The sequence below is a fragment of the Ammospiza nelsoni genome, chromosome 2 (genome assembly GCF_027579445.1).
Source record: "Ammospiza nelsoni isolate bAmmNel1 chromosome 2, bAmmNel1.pri, whole genome shotgun sequence".
Taxonomy (NCBI): Eukaryota; Metazoa; Chordata; class Aves; order Passeriformes; family Passerellidae; genus Ammospiza; species Ammospiza nelsoni.
The window spans coordinates 68,426,633-68,446,354 of record NC_080634.1 but is presented as its reverse complement, the minus strand read 5'-3'; the positions used below and the strand labels follow the sequence as shown (position 1 = coordinate 68,446,354).

At 35.5% G+C, this 19,722-nt stretch overlaps 1 protein-coding gene across 4 annotated transcripts in view; it reads left to right on the top strand.

The window, feature by feature from the left end:
• The window catches only part of DACH1 (dachshund family transcription factor 1), a 351,434-nt gene that overhangs the window by 221,634 nt on the left and 110,078 nt on the right, over window positions 1–19,722 (top strand). For all 4 annotated transcript variants that reach the window (XM_059466137.1, XM_059466139.1, XM_059466135.1 and 1 more), the window contains exon 4: window positions 11,858–12,030. In XM_059466137.1, coding sequence (XP_059322120.1) covers window positions 11,858–12,030 — 173 coding nt within the window. The remainder of the gene's footprint in view (window positions 1–11,857; window positions 12,031–19,722) is intronic.

Genomic DNA, 19,722 nt, shown 5'->3' with positions numbered 1-19,722 from the left:
CTTGTAATTCTGTTTCTAGGAACACAGCTCTAACTTCTTATGGCCTCTAGGCCAAATTTGAATTCTAGGATTTGATTTCTGGCATAATTTTTATCTGTTAGCAATTTGTCTATGGATTCATGTCTTGATGATTTAAAAATGAGAAATGCAGCTTTTAATATTTTGTTGGAAATTTATATTGCCTGTACACTAGAGAGATTGTTTGGAAAAACAAAGACTTCTGAAAAAATGTTCACTTGCATTTTAAAGGAACAAAAATCTTAATTCAGAATAAAAAACTTATTTGAATTAAAAAAAGAGTTTGCATAATTTTTCTTGAAGCATTTGAAAAACTTTAGGCCCTTGTCCAATATTTTAGTTCAAGTTCTAAGTCTAAATAGTTTTTAATACAAAATTAATGTTTGTTTGTTTGTTTTTTTTTCTTTGTTTTAGTTAACCTGCATAAAACCATTGCTAGATCCAGTAGTAGAAAAATTTCAAGCAATTTTCAGCTTCTTGGCCACCATAGTGGAATCCAGGCCTCCAGCTGAGGTGTATTTGTTTTGGGAAATTTAGGATGAGTGGTCACCTACAAACAGCTGATACAACCCCTCCAAGCATGGCAAGGGGGTAGAACTGCATAATCTTTAAGGTTCCTTCCAACCTAAATCATTCAGTGATTTTTTCATTCTATACTGAGCTGATCCATGTGAATTGCTAATGTGTCATCTTGTTTGCAGGGCTTAAGCCTGAGGGACTTAACACAGAGAAACATCTTTATCCATTGGGTGAGCAGAGGACTGAACGCAGGTTGCTGAGAAGGCATCTAGCCCACCTTGTTATTACATAAGAGCCATCAGTTATACACTGCTCAAAACTTGTCCAGGGAGCATGAGACTTGGGAGCAGAGGTCACCTTTCTTAAAAGTGTACCCACAGTTCTGACCTGGAGAACATTGTCGCTAACTGAGTCAAGGCAGGGTGAAGAAAAAGTGCTTTTTGGCTACCTATTGTCTCTCCTGCCATGTAACTCCCCTCATCTCTGATCAGATGAGTTATTGATCACGAAGAAAGATTGAAGGAGCTAGGAAACATAGCAAGATGTGTGTTTATGTCTTTCTCTGACCATTGAAGGAGTGCAACATTCTGATTTTTACTAAATGAGATCTGGATGTAAATACCATGCTAGGAATTTTGTCTAAGACACAGTTAAAGATATTGTTTAAAGTACACTTAAAATGTGTGTGCATTCTTCACAAATCAGTTTGATATAAGATACAGGGATCACTACGGTGAATAAGATTCATTTGGACTTGGTAAAGTTCAGACTACTAAATCTTGGTATAATAGCTTAGGTGAACTTCCTTGTCCTAGAACTATTATAGGAAAAAAAGAAAAAGATGAGACTGTAAAGCCAATATTGAATAAATTATATACATGCTATCATTTAATGACAATAAACAATTTTTTGTCAAACACTGGCTTGACACCTTTGTCTCTTCCACATTAGGTGAAAATTTTTGCTGGTTATAGGTAACAGTGATCTTCTGAAGTAAATAAATATTTTATGTTAAATAACTTTAAGATAGTGGTTTCTTTTAATTTTAAAAATGAAACAAAACCACCAAAATTAATTAGAAAGTAATAACACCCTTCCTTCCCCCAGTCACAAAAGTCCAAGGAAATATTTGAGAAATTTGCTGTTTAAGATGTATCACTTGACATTCCTACCTTCTTAATCCAGTTTCATACTTTTAGCTGCCTTGGTGTGTAGATTTTACCTTTGATCATTTTTGTAAGGCTTCAGTCAGAAAAACCAGCAGCAGTTCTGAATAGAGTAGGGTATCAGTACATAAATAGAGAATGCTGATAGACTAAATGTCACAGAGAAAATTATCTTTTTTGCGTAAATAAAACCATTTGTGAGAAGCAATTAAAATAAATATGCAATTATATTTAGATCCTTCTCACTGAGGGAAATTCCTTGTAACCTGTTGTCTGTGTATATGTATTTGCTTCTTTCAGTATTTTCATACTATGAGCCCTTTGGGGCCAGGAGTGTCTACCTGCTCTAATTGTCTCGTATTATTACTACTACTGTTATTACTAGTCATACTAGTTGTAACTTTTCCATTGTCATCCCGAGAAAACAATAAATCAAGTGCAGAAACAGTTTCAGCAGTCCTGAAACAAGACTCAGGATCCATAAACTCTTAGGTAAGATTTTCTCCTTTCAGTAATGAAATGGTCATCTGTCTTGGGACATGGAACCATAGGGAAAAACCTAAAGGCTTAAGTGTACTGCAGCACAATGAAGTGCTGAGTAACAGCTGAGATGTGATAATGATTCTCACTCCACGCTGAACACAAGATAACGTACGAGTTATTCTTGGTCGAAGGAAGCACATTGTGATTTTGTTTGCTAGGCTGGACATACTAGATTTTGAGCTGATGGATGAATATGTTCCATTTACAAATTCAAGCATGTGGAAAGAAGATATTTTTAGTAAAATTCTAATTCACAATTTGTTGTACCATTTATACATTTACACATTTTGTTTGTGTGTGTGTGTGCATGTAACATAAAGGTAGAGATGTTCACACAGATACGTACATGTGTATTCAAATAACATTGAAGTAGTGAAGTTGTGCACCTAAAAGCTAGAAAAAGGTATTTTCTAATGATAATAATAGTAATAATAATCATCATCATCATCACTGGATTTCTTTGAGACCTGGGCCTATTACATGATGCAAATTTACATGAGGAATATATAAGACTTAAAAATTAGGGGCTCTATCAGAATGGTCATGAGAAGCTAAATCAAAGCTGTGCACGCAACTCAAAAGTAAGACAATTCCTCAAAAAGCTTTAAGTTAGCAACTGCTTCCCAAAGGAAGATGAAATGGCTCTGTGACCCTCAGAGCCTGTGCGACCTTCTGGCTTTTCTGCAGCAGTTTTCTAGTGTGGAAGAGACACAGCATCGATTCGGAAACCTCTGTGTCCAGCCCCATGCTGCTCATCAAGCCAGTATCTGGGCAAACACAAGTCTCCTTTTCCCTGAATGGGAAGCACAACCGTGTGCTCTGGAGAGTGCCTGAGACTTGCTGCAGCTGGTGGGGTTTCGTGCAGCCAACTTGCGTGTGTTTTCCCAGAGAGCATAGGGATGTAATTGCTGTGAGACCTTGCGATCAACTTTGCTTAAGACTGGATATTAATCTGTTGATTAATAAGGACTGATTTTTGATAATGTAGCCTTTCTTCCTAAGAAAATGACTAAAAAAAATTCAGTGAGAAAAAGTCTGAAAAATGACGTTCAAGAAGGCATTCTTTGCGCAACCTTTTAGAGCCAACGTACTGTTACGAGTTTGTGCAGCATTTGTGCTGGAAATCGAAATATTCCTCTTCAGTTCAGCAATTTTCTAAAGAAGTCATCAATAAACTTGATTCGCTGCAATATGTCAACCTCCCTGCTTTGCATTTTCATCCCTGGTGCATCTTCTTTGGAATAGATTGAACATGATTTTACCGAGGCCTTCTCACTTTTAATTTTGCTTTCAATTTTAATTTTTGCTTTCAAGCCCAATATATCTTGCTTCTCTTATTTTTTCATAATGAAAAATATTAAAAAACAAGAGATAAAATAACATAAATACACAGCTGAAACAGGTGGGGCAAAGTGTGGACTAGCTAACAATTACGTCTATCTACTAGAAGACATTAGGAAGCTTGGCATTCTCACTTTTTGCATTTTGTCTATGCAATTAATTTTTGCACTTCAGTGTATTTACTGAGGATTTTCTAGTATTTGTTTTTCTTTAGTTCATAGTTTATACAGGACTGCCAGCTGTATTTAGATGTCCTGAAAATCTGCAGGAGTTTTCTTCTTGAGTTAGAGGCAGTAATTAGGTTATTATTTTTCCAAACTTTTTGAGAATTTTTTTAAAGAGAAAGAAAAGGGGGATGACAAGTTTACTGAATACATACATGGTATAATGCTTTGGTTTACTTTTCTTGTTTCTGAGCACTGCTGATATAGAATTAGAGGCTGTAAAACTCAGACTAGAGGTAATAAGGATCAAAAAGCACGGTCCACACCAACTGAGATACTGCCTGTATCAGACCAGTGTAAATACTGATCACAAAATCCCTTCCAAATCCATATTTTAAGGAGAGATTAGTCACTTAGTCATAGGCATGAATCACTCAGAACCTTAAACTTGTGTCTTTCACCTTGGACAAGTCTCTGGACCTGTCTGTTTTAGTTACCACTGTACTAAAAAGGAAGCCCATCATTCTGTTATACTGATTATATAGACCAACAAATTGAATGAGGATAGCTTCTTTCTTTATAAACTGAAGTAGCAGGATCTTACATTAAAAAACCTTAAACCCATATTTTTCAGAAAATGTTCTAAACATGTTCCTGTAGACTACTCAGCCAGGCATATTCACTCTTATCTGTTCGTTAAGCATACAGAAAATATTAATATCCACAATTACATGCAATGAGTACATGTAGTAATATATTAATTATCTATTGAACAGGCAATTTTTGTACAAAAGCACCTACCACTGTAATCCAGATGTTTGCAAAATGCTTTGTGATTCTCATTGTGTTGAGAAAGAAGGACAATGTAGTTTTTGCTGGTTTGTGGTTGACTTCTGATGACACATTAGTCTTTATATTTTAAAAACTATGCCTTAAGGGACTAGCTGTACTTCCAGCTTTCTGGTCTGAAGTTAACTTATTTAACCAGGTGTACCTGACAGGAAAATGGGGTCCAGTTTTTATTGTCCTGAACACAGTGAATACAACACATCTGACTTTTTGTTTCTTGATGATGTCACACATTTATTTTTGCAAATCTAAAATCACACTGTTATCTTTTAAGATTTTATAGGCATAAAATAAACTGGTTTTTATCTATGAAATTAGCTCAAGTTAGGTTTTAGTAAGAGGAGACAAATGGAAAATCTATTTTTAGGTAAATGTCACATGGCCTGTAACTGAGTTGCTGAGCTTTCAGTTGTCTTGGACAGTTTCATTATTCATTAAATTGAATTTTAAAAAGCTTTTCCTGTGTTAATCTTTTTTGGTGAAATAATGAAGGATTAGTATAAAATATCTATATTCTATGAGATTCATTGTAACAGTAAAAAAATTCTTTCACTTATTAACTTATATAAATTCAGTATTTCCTGATTAATGATTAAACCTATACTCTGGTATTCAGCATTTAGAATTCAATCTTATTTCCTGGAATTAACAGTTTCTACTACAGTTTTTATTATCAGAACATAAATATGGGAAAAGTAAAGTGGGTACAAATTTGGCTTATGGTGCAAAGTGCAGTTGTAATTTCTTTGCCATTGCCACAAAACAAGCATGCAATAAAATTAGAACAGTGAATGAAGCAGTCTACATGATTGAGGCTACTAATTGTTTTTCAGATTGATACTTTTGTCAGCAAAGAATAAACAGTATGTAATTCCAGAGGTTCTTTTGGCTTTTCCTTTGTATATTTCTGTCGGAAAATGTTTATCAAAGGATAGGGGTTTTTCATGTGTGTGTGGTTTTTTCTTTAATTTGCTACTGCACCTGTATATAATCTGTCATGATAATAGCAGTACTACAAATACCAGACCCATCAGCCTACTATTTTAGAGAAAATTATGAACACTTTTAATTAGGAGCCCACATTGCTCATAGCCTATTTAAGAGCATAAGCATGATTTTATAGCAAAAAACTCCCAAAACAATGCAAAACTTTGTGAGGAGGTAAAAAAGAAAAGAAAAATCATTATGTAAAGCCAAATACAAAGGGTTACAGAGAAGACTTGGGAAATTATTTTTCCATGTTGTAGTACTTTCTCTCCTGATCACTTTGTGCTCCCAGAACAGGTAGAAATCCAAGTATCAAACATATTAGACAGATAGTGTTTACAAATGGCAAAGGTTTTTTCCCCCTTTAATTATGTAACAGTAACATAGAGACCTCATAAAAATGCCTTTATCTGGAGACATGTGTCTTTTATACAGTCTCACACTCATATATTGCAGATAAATTGTACATCTGATTTTAGAAAACTGAATTATATAGAAATCAAATCACAAATTTATAACAATTCAAAGACTAAAGCAGCAGCACTTGATTTGGGCAGTTTACAAAATGGTTTCCTCACTGTCAGGAGGCTAAGATTACCAATTTTTAGCACACTGATTATGCATATTTTCCACTGGACATAAATAGCCCAGATCGTGAATAGTCCACTTCAGAAAAATGAGCCAACACATCTGACACTGATGCTTTGTTTGGTAATTGTTGCTGAGATACAAATTGTTTCAGCAAACACAGAAGATAACAGAAAGATTATGAGACTAAAAGGAGATCAGTAGCACACCAAAAAAGAAAAGCTGGTTTGAGTTGTTAGTGGGAAGTCAGACTCTTTTGTGGTTTTGCTATGTGATACTGCTTGTGTATATAATGATACCTGAAACTCTTCCTGAGCCAGTGCCGGGGCTCACTTGCCTAAAGATATGCTTGAATTGTTCTATATAATTCCATAAAATATCAAGTTTTCCACATGAAAGGAAGGGGAAGACCCAAGGGTCTGGCAGATAGCCTAATTTTAATTTCTAAAAACCACCTATAATCAAACAAAGTTTGGCTTGTTTGCCTAGGCATAGATGTATGCTACTGCCTGAGATACCCTTGAGCATCCTGCCTGATCTACACCTCCAGCTAGCCCTGGGGTGTCCTGCAGGTGCTGTGTGATACTCACCAACCCTACAAGACATAATTCAAATTCAGTTTTGGCCATCTCAGGAGTTGTGTGTTCAGGCCATTGAACTGAGTCTGGGAGAAGGGTCACTGTAGTCTTTGGAAGCACCAGGTGCAGATTCAGCTGACCGAAGATAGGCCTGTCTCCCACAGAGTGAGCTCAGCAGCTCTCCAGAACCTTTTGGCTGGATCCCCGTTGACTATCACAGGAACTAAACTGTTGAGCTCACATTGTGGAAACAGAAATTTAATCAAAGTGAATCCTAATGGGGTCAGAATGAAAAAAGGAAAAGGAGTCTGCAAATAAGAGGAATGATTATAAAAATGAACCTGGTACGTTTAGATCAGCGTTTGTTTGTGAGGCTGACATTGTACACTAGTTTTCTGCTTCATTTTCTTTTTCTTGGCTGCATTACCTTCTAGTCCAGAATTGTTTCAATTTATTATTACCATCCTTAGCTACCTAATTGTGCTACTAATGAATACAAATAATCCAGACATCAGGCTTTTACATACCCACTTCAGTGTACAAATAATGGTTTGTTGTGTAACTGCTGATTATGGGAGAAGGTAACTCACATTATGGAAAATATGTGCTGAAATATTGGTGATGAGGAAAGCAATGGATTCTGTACTATGCCTTTTAAATTGTGAAAAAGTATTGTCATTCTTGTTCCATCGAGTTGTCCATCATGAGAAAATGTGGGATCATCTGAGCCTGGTTTTTAAGTATGTGTACTTATATTTGGAACTTCATTTCAATTTTTTGAGTGCCTGTATTAGCACTATCACGTATGAAATATGTAGTTGGCTACCAAATTGCCTATTCAAGTACATATGTATGGGGTTTGAGCACTCAACATTAAGCATTTGCATTTCAAAATTGGATCCCTTGTGCTTGAAAGCCTTGAAAATGGTACTCTATGGTCAGCCTAGTGCAGCGTCAATTGAAATGCTGTTTGAATGCAATGTAGAGCTTCCAATTGCTGCTTCAGAAAGTGTTATGCTGAATCTGGAACACTTTGCATAATTTAATTAATTATGCCACTAAAAACTGATTTTCTCTCAATTTAAAGCAAACAGCTTTTATGAGGGTGAACTGCAGCACCCAGGGATATCAGGTGTCCAAGCTTTTAATCCTATTACAAAGACTTGACAACCACTGATGGAAACTGGAAAAACATAAGCCTCCAGCAGGGCAACAAGTGAAGAGGAAGAAGGCAACAGATTTTTAATACTCTTTGAAACCACTGTATGCATTAAATCAAAACCAAATGTAAAAAGTGACAGAACTGGTAGCTTGCACTTTGTTGTGCAGACAGTGAATAGTGTCTAAAGAATAACACTTGTTTTGCTTTGACATTAATGAAAGTAACTGTTTCCTCTAAGAGGAAAAGTGTTCTATTTAACTAGCATAAGAAAAATTCAGTGAATGGCCAAGACTTTTTGTATCTGCGTCTGTTCACTTAAAGTGTTCAGGAGCTCGACAGTCAGAAGTTTGAAAGGGGTTTCTAATGTTATGGATTGAATTCTATAGAGTTATAAATAATTTTCCATATAAGCAGATCTTAACAGATGATTTCAGACTACAAGTATTAAAGACACTGTCACTAAATGCTAGCCTTGATACTGTGGTTTTCTGAAACTTGTCTTCTCTCTTCCAAATTATTATTGGGTTCAATATCACGCTAAAACAGCAGACACTGTAATTTTGAGGCAGAAAAGAGTACTGATTTAGAAAAGCTCTAATTTCTGAGCCACATAAGCAGAGCCATAATTGGCAAACTATAACTGACCTTGCAAAATTCTGTGACCAGGTTAGGAAGGGTCACAGAAGAATTGACTCCATCTCCATATCGAACATCAGCATGAAATTAACTGCACTGTAGACGATGTTGCTGATAAAAATAATGAAAATATCTCATTACTGGCAATTCAGCAGCTGTATAAAATGCAAACATCTTCTTATAATGCTAAAAAATGTTCATATAATTACTAATATATATTTATATATTATTTGTATTCATATATATAAAAGAGATGTTACACCTGGCTCAAAGGGGAAACAGGAATTAGTAGGGCTCATTGAAAGAGATTTAACCTAGATTTAAAGGGGGAAAGGGATAAAATCAAGCTCATTAGAGATGTCTGGAAGACGCACAGTAGTGTTTGAAGGACAGTGTTTTAGCAAGGTACTTTGCTGTACCATCTCAATGGAGGTAGAGGATGGAGAGCCACGTGTTGGCAAAGACTGCAAAGTGGTTTATTGATGTGTTAGAAATCACAGAAGAACCTAAGAATAGTCATGTAGGAATTACTTGTCTCCCCCAAAAAGGTGGTGGGAGCAATCGGCCAGCTGAGATGCTTCTAGAGGAACGCCCACAGCATGGCCACCACGCAGGAAGAGCTGGAAGCCGTTGTGCAGCAGGAAAACTGCGGCACGGCTGCCATCACGGGGACGTGGTGGGATGACTTCCACAAGTGGAGTGCTGCAATGGATTGCTGTAAACTCTTCAGAAGGGATAGCAAAACAGGAGGGTGGGGTAGGCCTGGATGTTCAGGAGCAAAATATGTACACTGCAGTGGTAAAAAGCAGAAAATTAGAGAATATGAAATTAAAAGGAAAAGAAATATTTTTCCAGAGAAGATTTAGCTGCTTTACGATGTATTTAAATGTGTGTTAAGGTTTTTTGAGAGTGTCTTAGTTCTCAAAATATAAGAAAACATGTTCACTTGTCCGAGGTTATGAGATTTGAATGAGGGTTTACCATCTCAAGTATGTTCACTGCATAAAGGTTATGAAAATTTCTTGTAAAATAATAAAAGTATCTAATATAATTGATTCTTTTCATTGTTTCATAAAATTGCTTTGTTTGATTGCAGGAGACTTTGGACTGAATTTTCATTACCTACTTCTGAACAATTTACACTGGGATTGAGACAGTATTGAGCTAATGAGTTAGAATTTATATTGAGCCTTAACTGTCTTCCTGAAGTAACTAGGGAAAGAAAATCATGGCAATAATGGAGTATTTTTCATTATAAACTATGTTGTACAGCTTTTACAATCAGGTTTTTAATAGATCTAGAGAAATTAAATTGGAATTCTACCAACTTCTGTGCTTTTGTCATCCAATGAAAACGATGTTAAAATATGTCAAAACTAATAGGCTTATCCCCTTTCTACTGAAGTAAGGAGGAGGTGGTGTTGTTCCTGTTGTTTTTCAGGCTCTGCTGTTCATTAAAGAGTAGGATGTACGTAGAAAAACATTCAGAAATATGTACTTTGCTATAATCCATAATGCTAAATAGAAACTGAGCATAGATCGAATAGATCTTGACGTGTATCATCCTAAAGTCCCTATCAAGACACGCTCCCATGAAAAGAGTAGACATTTTCAAAGTCAGGAGGTTGAAATTGTGCTCTACATAAAAAAGGAAGCAATCATATATTGCTGATGGGTATATTAATACTGCTGAGAATGCATGCATATATCCATATTTATTAATATATTCAAACATTGTTTATTGATTGTGTATGGTAAATAAACTCATACAGTGAGTGTATAGATTACTGTGTATGCATAAACACACATACACTCAATCTCAGCATTATAAGTAAGTACACACCAAGAATAATACAGTTTGTCAGGTTGGAAGATCTTAACCTTTTCATTGCACATAAATATACGAATTTATAATGAGATATTAATTATTATTGTCCTTTATACAGACTGTATCATATTGTCCTTTAGTTGTATCTTATTTAATTCAATGGTTATTTTTTATGAGGAATTCTGCAATAGTGAAAAAGGGTGCTTCTCAAAGAAATGAATGATTTCTCATCTCAATACTTGTTTGTCCCCATTCTTCTTTGCTGTTAGTCTGTTCCACTACCAGAAGACTGCAAGAATCAATGTAATCCCTAACATTTATATTAATAGTATGAAATAAAAATTTAATATACAAAATAGAATCATCAGTCAAGCATATATGCATGCATGTTGGTGCCCTCAATAAATTATTTTTTTAATTACTCCAAAGAATGTTTATTTATTCACAAATACAGGACACGATATAACTGCAGTTTAAATTTTAATTGGCATAACAGGCCATATTTTTGTTAGACATTTTGCAGGCAAAAACATTCTCTCACATATTAAAAAGTGCCATATATAGTTTTATTTTCTAAGTGCTACCTCTTAGTTTAAAAAAGTTATTCTTTTTTAGAGGGTGGGAAAAAAATCCCAACCCTAAATTACTTCCCCAACCCACTTATTAAAAAGAAAATAAAAAACAAATTTCCACCTGCAAAAAAGGTTAGAAGGCTGGCCTTGCTTCCAAATTCAGAAATTGAAAATTTGGAGTCTTCATTCATCCAAATAATATATATTCATTCCCCACAGGCAGCAGTGATGGTTCTTGGGATAAAGAAAAACTTCAGTCTCCCCCCACCCAAGGATCACAGGCCTCTGTTAACCACCCCAACTTGCCTGGACAGCATAATGTTCCAGTTAGCCATCCTCTCAACCCTCTTCAACAGAACCATCTTCTGCCAAATGGTACGGGTTGACATCTTTCAGCACTAACATCAGCAAGTTCCTGTCTCTTTTTTTTGGTGTTTATAAATAGGCAATGAAAAAATCAAGGATGTGCAGAATTCTGGACTACTTCCCTTAGAGTATTAAGCAGGGGAAGTGGAGACAGTAAAGAGCAAATACGTATGCAATAAAATTGATACTTAAAATAACTGCTAACTTGTGCATCAGTGGCATAATGAAGCACTGCTAAGGCACCTCACAGCAGATATCAAAAACTATAATAAATAGCCATGGCTTAGCAATGATATCATACATTACACAGATATAAACAAACTAAGAGGTCTAATAGCCTCTCCTTGTGGCTAGAAACTCTCCATGGTTGCTAGTGATTCACCCCTGCATCTCTCAGAAGAGAACTGACATAGAGCTGCCTTTTCCTGCAATGTGAACCATCTTGTCACCTGTCACTTGAATGCTGTCCATCAGGAGAAAAAGAAGGCAGTGCTTAAGAAAAGATGCATAAATCAATTTCCCTGTTTTTTCCCCCAACAGGGTTGGAACTTCCTTTTATGATGATGCCCCACCCGCTGATTCCCGTGAGCCTACCTCCAGCCTCTGTCACGATGGCAATGAGCCAGATGAACCACCTCAGCACCATCGCCAACATGGCAGCAGCAGCACAAGTGCAGAGCCCTCCCTCCCGGGTGGAGACATCTGTTATCAAGGTAACTCTAGAGCACACCAAAATGAGCCCAAACCAAACCAAAAGGCGCCAAATCGTAGCCCGCTCCCAGCCACCATAAATATTGTAAAGGTGTATTGGATAGGAGTCAAATGTTCTAGGGTAAGTCATGAAGTCAGTAAATACAGGAAAACCGAGTGTGATGACTCTGAGAGCACAACAGGATACCAGTGGCCACTGTTAGCATCTCAGTTTCCCTCCTTCCCTCTAAATCAGTATTAAAGCAATGCTCAAATTGAAGCATTTTCATACACAGCTTTGTCTTTTTCTTGTATTTTATAGTCTGTACTCTAATGTTTCTTGAGATGTCATGGAAATATTACTCTTAAATTAGAAGAGGTTGTTCTTCCAATTTTAAAACCTAAGCATTTGAACTGAAATGCTCTAATTTATTTGAAGAAGGCTGAAAGGTTTGATATTTTACCTGTGCAGAAACTAAATTTTCCAAATCCCAAAACAAATTAGAATGAAGTAGCACAGAACAGTCCCAGTATCTGCAGGCCAGAAGTGTAGTATTATAGGGATATCTCAAAAATATCTGATATCTGAACTTGTCTACCTGTTTTAGGTTTTGTTTCTGGCCTTTAATTAACTTAATCTGGTTATAGAGGCACTTACCAGAGGCATGGAGTTTTTTATTCTTTTTACTGCAGGTGAATTGTTTTCATTTTAAAGCATTTAATTTAAAAAGACACTTCCCTGTTACCATTAGGTAATTGTGACTTGATCTTTATTCAGTTATCTACATTTTGCCTCTTACCCTTCTTTAGGTCTAACAAATGAGAAAGAGAAAGTACACAAACTTTAGTTCCTTTATCTAATGTATCTTAGAAATAGCCACACAAAAGCAAGTTTATGTAGTTTTTCAGGGCTATATTGGAAATCGATCCATTCATGCAATTTCTTTGACACAAATTAGGTAAACTTAGAATCTCTTGGACCTTCAAATCAGGAGTTACAAAAGTTCTGAAGTTCATAATGATTTAAATAGAGTGAAGAGGTCTGACTTTTTTAAGACATTCAACATACTGGTGTACCTTTCTTCTTTAACCTAACAAGCACAGAACCGCAAAGAACTGTTCTAGGTCAATAAAAACAAATCTATGTTTTTATTGACCTAGAAAAATATGATCTGATGGCCTAATTTAGTCACCTATACCTCTAAATCTAGGGTCTCCTTTGGAGGCCTTCAGTGGCATCCCTTTCTCACGTTTGTTGACATGAGGAGTTAAGATACTGGTTTGAAAAGAATTACTTATTTAGGTAGTATGCCAACAAGACCAGATCCCGCCCTGGTTTCCATCTTGCCCCTGTGTTGGGGATATGAGCACTCTGCTGCTAACTGATTGCATGGTGTTTTTTGCAACTCTATTTTCCTATTTTTACTGATTGGTATTTAGTAAGAGTTATATGATAATAATATTTTCTGGAAAACACATGGTGCTTTATTTCATTCTAAATTTATTTTCTTAATTGAAACTGTAGCCACTAGTCCTTCTGGGGATCTAAAAAATGAAGATTGAGATGGAGCACATGCTAAATGACACCTGGCATATGAATTACTGTGCCAACAAAACTTTATTTCTTTATTTTCACTATTTTCATGATACTTTCCCTCCTTTCATTTTCTATGAGCCATTTTATTTCATATGTAAGAGTATAAAATTTGACCTTCATGAGCATTGGTAACCTTCTGTTTCTAAACTTCAACAAGCTGACTTCTAGCTTGTAAAGCTGATTTACAAGTTAGTTGTTGCTATTAAAGCTGCTTAAGTTACCATGGTCTACATTTAAATATGTCTGTGGGAGCATATTGCAGTGTGACCACTATCTTTGTCTCCAGTTACCAGTCAGGTACATTTAAGTACAGCGTATCTCATAGGCCATGTAAAAATGCTTTCCTTTTGTGGAAAGCAGGGCCTGCTCTGTTGACAGATCTAACCCCATTATGGGAACATTGCTGGACCCAGGAAACACTTAACTGAGAAGTAATTTTGGCTCACGTGATCTCAACTTGCCTAGTAGGTTTAAAACTATTGGACTCTGAAAGGGACATACTATATAATTTTGTGTATTATTATAACCGTGGGCAGTCCCGTACCAGAAAATTTTCCTTATCCTGGGTGTTGTTTCATTCTTAACAAGTCCATTTTTGTAACTCTGTTTCCTTTAGCAGAGATAGATTCCTTATAATCTAGGTGAAGTACCTAGAATACTTATAATCTTGAAAGTACCTAGCAATTTAGACTCTCTAAAACATTCCAACAGCATGTTATAGCTGGAAAATCATAATTTCTTTCCAAAAGTTTGCTTATTTGAGCATTTGTTTGTATTAATAATCTACAGTATGTATCAATGTCATTTTTGAAAATTCAGCTCTCATATCCATACTAATTAAATATTCATTGTAGCTGCCAACTTTTGCATAACTCCTGGCATAACATCCTGTGCAAGTTATTTGACAAACCAGGTTTCATGTTCCCATCTGGTTTGCACATAACTGTAATATAAAAATATGTGTATTTCAATGAAATGTTTTTAAATGACCAAATTAACCTAAGTTCTCTTTAGAAAAGTGTGCACATACGAGGATGAAATACAGATTTCTTCTGAACTTTGCACTAGTAAGTTAAGGATTTTAGGTCCTTTATGTAGAACATGACATTACCTAAGTGCTGTCATGACTTCTTCAGTCAAGGCCTGTAAGTTATTGCCCACAATTAATTTCTACTACAGGTGAATCCATAAACACAAGTTTTTACTTGTCCCTCAAAACTCACTTCTAAATGTAAAATCTTGCTGCACATAGTTACTTCAACAGTGTCATAAGGGCTGAGGAACTTACTGTTTCCTACTCATTCCTTCAGCCCCATTGTGGTACAACATATGTCTAGATTTATATCCTCTGTTATTCTCTATTGCAGAGGGATATGGTCATGTGGATAGAGGTAGCACAGATAAGTATTTATGTTCCTATTTTTAAATACTGAACAGGATTGAAACATAAACCCCACAAACTTAAAAGGATGAGGTCATTATTAGGTGATTGTCTTCCCATGGGGATGGACATAATGTCACTGGCAATTTACCTGTTCTCTAGGCATAGTCAGAGGCTGTGATTTTAATGCCCACTGAGTTATATGCACCAAGTAGTTGAGCAGGCAACTGCAATCAGCACACTTCTTGAACCTTGTGCTGGCAGTGTAATGTTTATGAATAACAACTTATACTACAATCAAAATAAATATCTTCAAGAATAAATGTAAGTGAGAAGGTCTAACCTGCTTTTTCTTTATTTTTACAGGAATGGATAAATAGTACAGTTGCTCTCTTTCATGAAACTGTTTGTTATTAGAATTATAGCTTCCAGTTTTTTATTGCAAATATTTTCAGACATCTTGGTTTTGTTTTCACTATGGTTTTACTCATTTTTTAACCCTAATTTTACTGAAGTATTTTCTCCTTAGTGTCAATGTTTCCACAAATTGAAAAGTTTTTGAATCACTCATCTCAGAGTTTGTAGTTGTAACCTGAAACAACAGCATAGATTTGAAATTAGAGTACTGCATGTTTGCCAGTGTAAAGTCTGCTTGAAAGTTAGAAGGCCTGTGAGAAATTTTGACTCTGAAAAGTAAATCAATAGTAACCATATCTAATTAAGTAACAAAGAACAAAATTAAGTCTTAGAAAATCAAAGTCTTCAGATTGCGAACAGCCAGGTTCATTGGATAGAAGGATTGCCTTTGTGAACAGTGCCACAGTAGATGACTTGCTGACCTTTCCTTCCAATTCACTGACTTCACAGCTAGCGCCGTTATCTTTAAACTCACAAAGCTTCAAATGCCTTTCTATTACTGGGCAATATTTCATTTCTTCATGATAAGATGTTGGAATAAAGCTGAGATCATGTACTAACTAAACATTTTATCCTGCTGCATTCAGGAGATGAGACAAAGACAAAATTACAAGGGAAGCCTTACAAAACAACACCTTAGATTTGGCAGTGAACTCTGAGCCCTAAAATCTTCAGAATTATATTTCAGAAGAGTGTTGTGCCCTTTCGAACATGAGATGAGCATTAGATGTCTTTTTGTAATGGAATGTTTAGATATATGAGTTGGATGAATAAGAGGAGAGCAACAACAAGCAGGGACAGCAGATTGTGACAACAATGAATTGCAGTGAGTGTGACAGCTGTGACCTGGGGATGCTTTAGACATGAAGTGGCTTTCATCACCTGCCTGTGGTTTCAAAGGCTGAGCTTGTTAGCAGTTTCACTACATCAGTTTTTTTTCCACTCAGCAGAAAGATATATGAAAATATACAGGACATACTTTATAATAATAGCAACTTGAAATTACATTGTAAAAGTTAGAACAGAGCAGCAGCATGCCAGAATCAAAAATTGCAATTTATCTATATGTGACTAATAGTTAGAGGGAGAATTAAGAATAAAACAGAAGAAACCAATATGTCCAGCTGAAAAAGTGAAGACAGCAGTGGCACAGAAGTTTTGCATTGTGTAATGGATATATCAGACTAAAGTTTGCTAATTTCCTCACATCTATCATAGCACTGGTTGTGTTACACTATTTTTTACCTTTTTTTAAATCTATCTGTATATAGATAGATATGTTCCTGTGATCCCATAGCAGAAGTTTACTGTTAGCTTATTTAACAAGAGTAGCTGCTGACAGATTTTATTTTTTAGAATAACTCTGTTTATAAGACCATTCTGACATGAAATTTAATTTTAGAATTCATTCACTTTTTCATTTTTCATTGTCAATATGTGTGTTCCTGTTGATGTAATTTAATGTTTCTATCTTTTTTTGCCTATAATAGATAGGTCAGTTGCTCAGAGCCTGGTGCTAATTGCACCCAGGTCATGGATTCAATCCCCATATGGGCCATTCACTCAAGACCTGGACCTGATGGTCCTTCTGGGACCCTTCCAACTCAGACTCATGTGTTTCTGTGATTTTTTCCCAAAAAGTCCAAATAATAGCCAAAGAGAGGAAATGCATCTCTGCCATATAGAAATGGCTGAGCAGAGTACATTTTAATGTCTCTTATCAGACGGGTGGTGAGCAAGTCCAGAGAGCATACCTGAAAGGAAACAGACTCTGAGAGGAAAAAGGGCAAGTTCACTTCACTGATCTGAATCTTGAATCTTGTGTTGAAGGCAAAAGTTTTCTGTGGACGCTTCTGTGTCTTACAGGAAAAGCATTATGCAGGCAGTGGCAGCATTCCTGTGAAGCTGGATATGCCGTACGCCTTTCACAGACAGGGAATGAGAACAAAATTGATTGTGTTCCAAATTGGCAGAAAAACCCTTTTTGTATGCCTAACCTGAAAAACACCTGACTTTTCAGATAACCTACTATTTTTAGAGACATTAGTGCATTGTGCATTCAAACCAGAAATCTTAACACTACTTTAAAATGCTTTTCTTGAATGTGTAAAAGGGCAAGAGGGAAGCTACTTTAATTTCCTCTTTATCTGATATGTGACGTATGATCAAGTTTTCTTCTGTATGTAAGGAGAAATTTGATTTAGAGCATTTAAGTAATAAAAAGTAATTTTATTACAATAAATATTTTAGAATAAAAATAGGACTATCAGCTCCTAAAACAACTGCTTTTACATGTTAAGGAACCAAACATGGAAATTAGAATATACCAATGATTTTTTAAGTATAATGTAATTCAAATAACAATTTTATCCTAGCTGCAGAGAATATTATATCTAATTTGTAGGAATTTGAACATAATAGAGAAAATCTCTGCCTTAGAATAACTTGTGTATATGCACACTTTTTTTTTTTTTTTTTAATTTAGAATTAGTAGATCTTAGGTCAAAGTATAGTTGACCTTCTTTATTATGGCTTAACTATCTTTATATTAGAGGACACTGTGTTCCACCTCATTAATTAGTTCTATCTATATGATTAATATTATTTGTTTTAGCTTTTAATACACTTTTTATATAATGACCTTAGAGGATGCCAACTAAATGTGGTAGGCTGTAACCTGGAATCATTGGGGTTTTTTTTTAATAATAGAGGATCCTATGGTTCTTTTATTGTGCATGTTTCTGTGGTGCAGTTTGAAGCTAATAGCCAAATGCTCATATGTTAGGAAATTTGCATGTTCTGGTGTGTAACAGGGAGCTATGTGTGTAGTGTGAGAAAAACAGAAAAAAAATCAGAGAAATCAGGAGAAAAAAAAAATCAGAAAGTGTGTCCAGCTTGCCAATAAGGAGTTACTAATTTGATTGGAACAGAGTTTCTTGCATGTCTATATGTTTGCCTATTGCATGGAGTTTTTTTGTGTACCTTAGAAGGATATTTTGTTTGTTAGAAGAAATATTCGTTGTGAAGGTAAAACCAAGCTCTTTCTTCAGTTGATAGGGATCAACTTTGTTTGCTTGCTTGTTTTTAATCTCTGTAATGGCCCTGTCCACTGACACCCACTTCCTGACTGGGTCATTGTGCTGTATGTACTGCTCATGATTTCCAAGGATTAGATCTCTTGTTGTGCAAGTACTGTTAGAGGATTACTTGGAAGTCTCCTATTTGGCTTCCCCTCAGTTAACTTCTGCTGGAATAATACATGTAGAAAACAGGACACTAAAAATCAAGCCAATTCAGTCTTATCTTCAGTTGATCTCTTTCTTCATTTTATGCTTTCGGTTGTCAGTATTCTTGGGATGAGAAGAGCAAAGTAGGTACAATGAAAAATTGTGGAAGTAAAAAATGTAATAGAAATCAACTTCAATTGGTCCAAAAGATAAATAAGTTCAAGGTATTCACAGAGAGAGAAAACATGTAATGTAAACATCATGGATTCTTTTCTTTGTAAGACATCTAAGATTTAAAATAATAGTGCAGTTAATGACAACATAAAATATTAGAACTCCTGAATTTTGATTGGGATTAGAAGTGGATCTGTAAGAACAAGGTGAAAAAGATATCATGTGCATCAGTGTGAAGTTAGCGAGATCTTCAGCAAGCCAGATAGTATGCAGGTAAGGAAATAGAACTGAAATTTTATAGCATTCAGTCAGATTGATAACACTCATATAGAAGTGACTGAGGAAGTTAGGAAATAACTAACTATTAGTCCATTTAATTTTTCACTTCTTGAGTCTAAATATTCATTTAGAGCACCATAGTGTCTTGACTAAAGTGGAATGAAAAAGTAAAACTGTAAAAATAAAATGTTCTGTTTGCAGAAAATACAAAAGATACTCAAGTTACTAATTTCTTAAACTTATTCAGCTAAAGTAATGTCAAATTAAATGTGACATTTTACAAGAAAGTTATTCCTGGAATGCATCTCACACAAGTTCAAAATAAGTCAGTAAGAAACTGAAGAAAGAAATCTGTGTTTTGATCACTTTTAAAAGCGATTTTCATAACTACCACCAAAAAGGCTTGGAAGACAAGTGTCTTCCCACAAAGGCTGGAAAAAATATAACCTACTCCTTGTTACAACCACCAAAAGGTGAAGCTAACACAGGTTCTCATTGATAGATTCCTTGGGGCATATTAGAGCAAAACCACACTGGATGTCGTATGAAAAAACACAAATCCATGTTCTTAAATACACACTTGGAGGGTTTATTTTAGAACAGTTTGGTTGCAATGGGGGAGCACATGTGTAGCCATTTA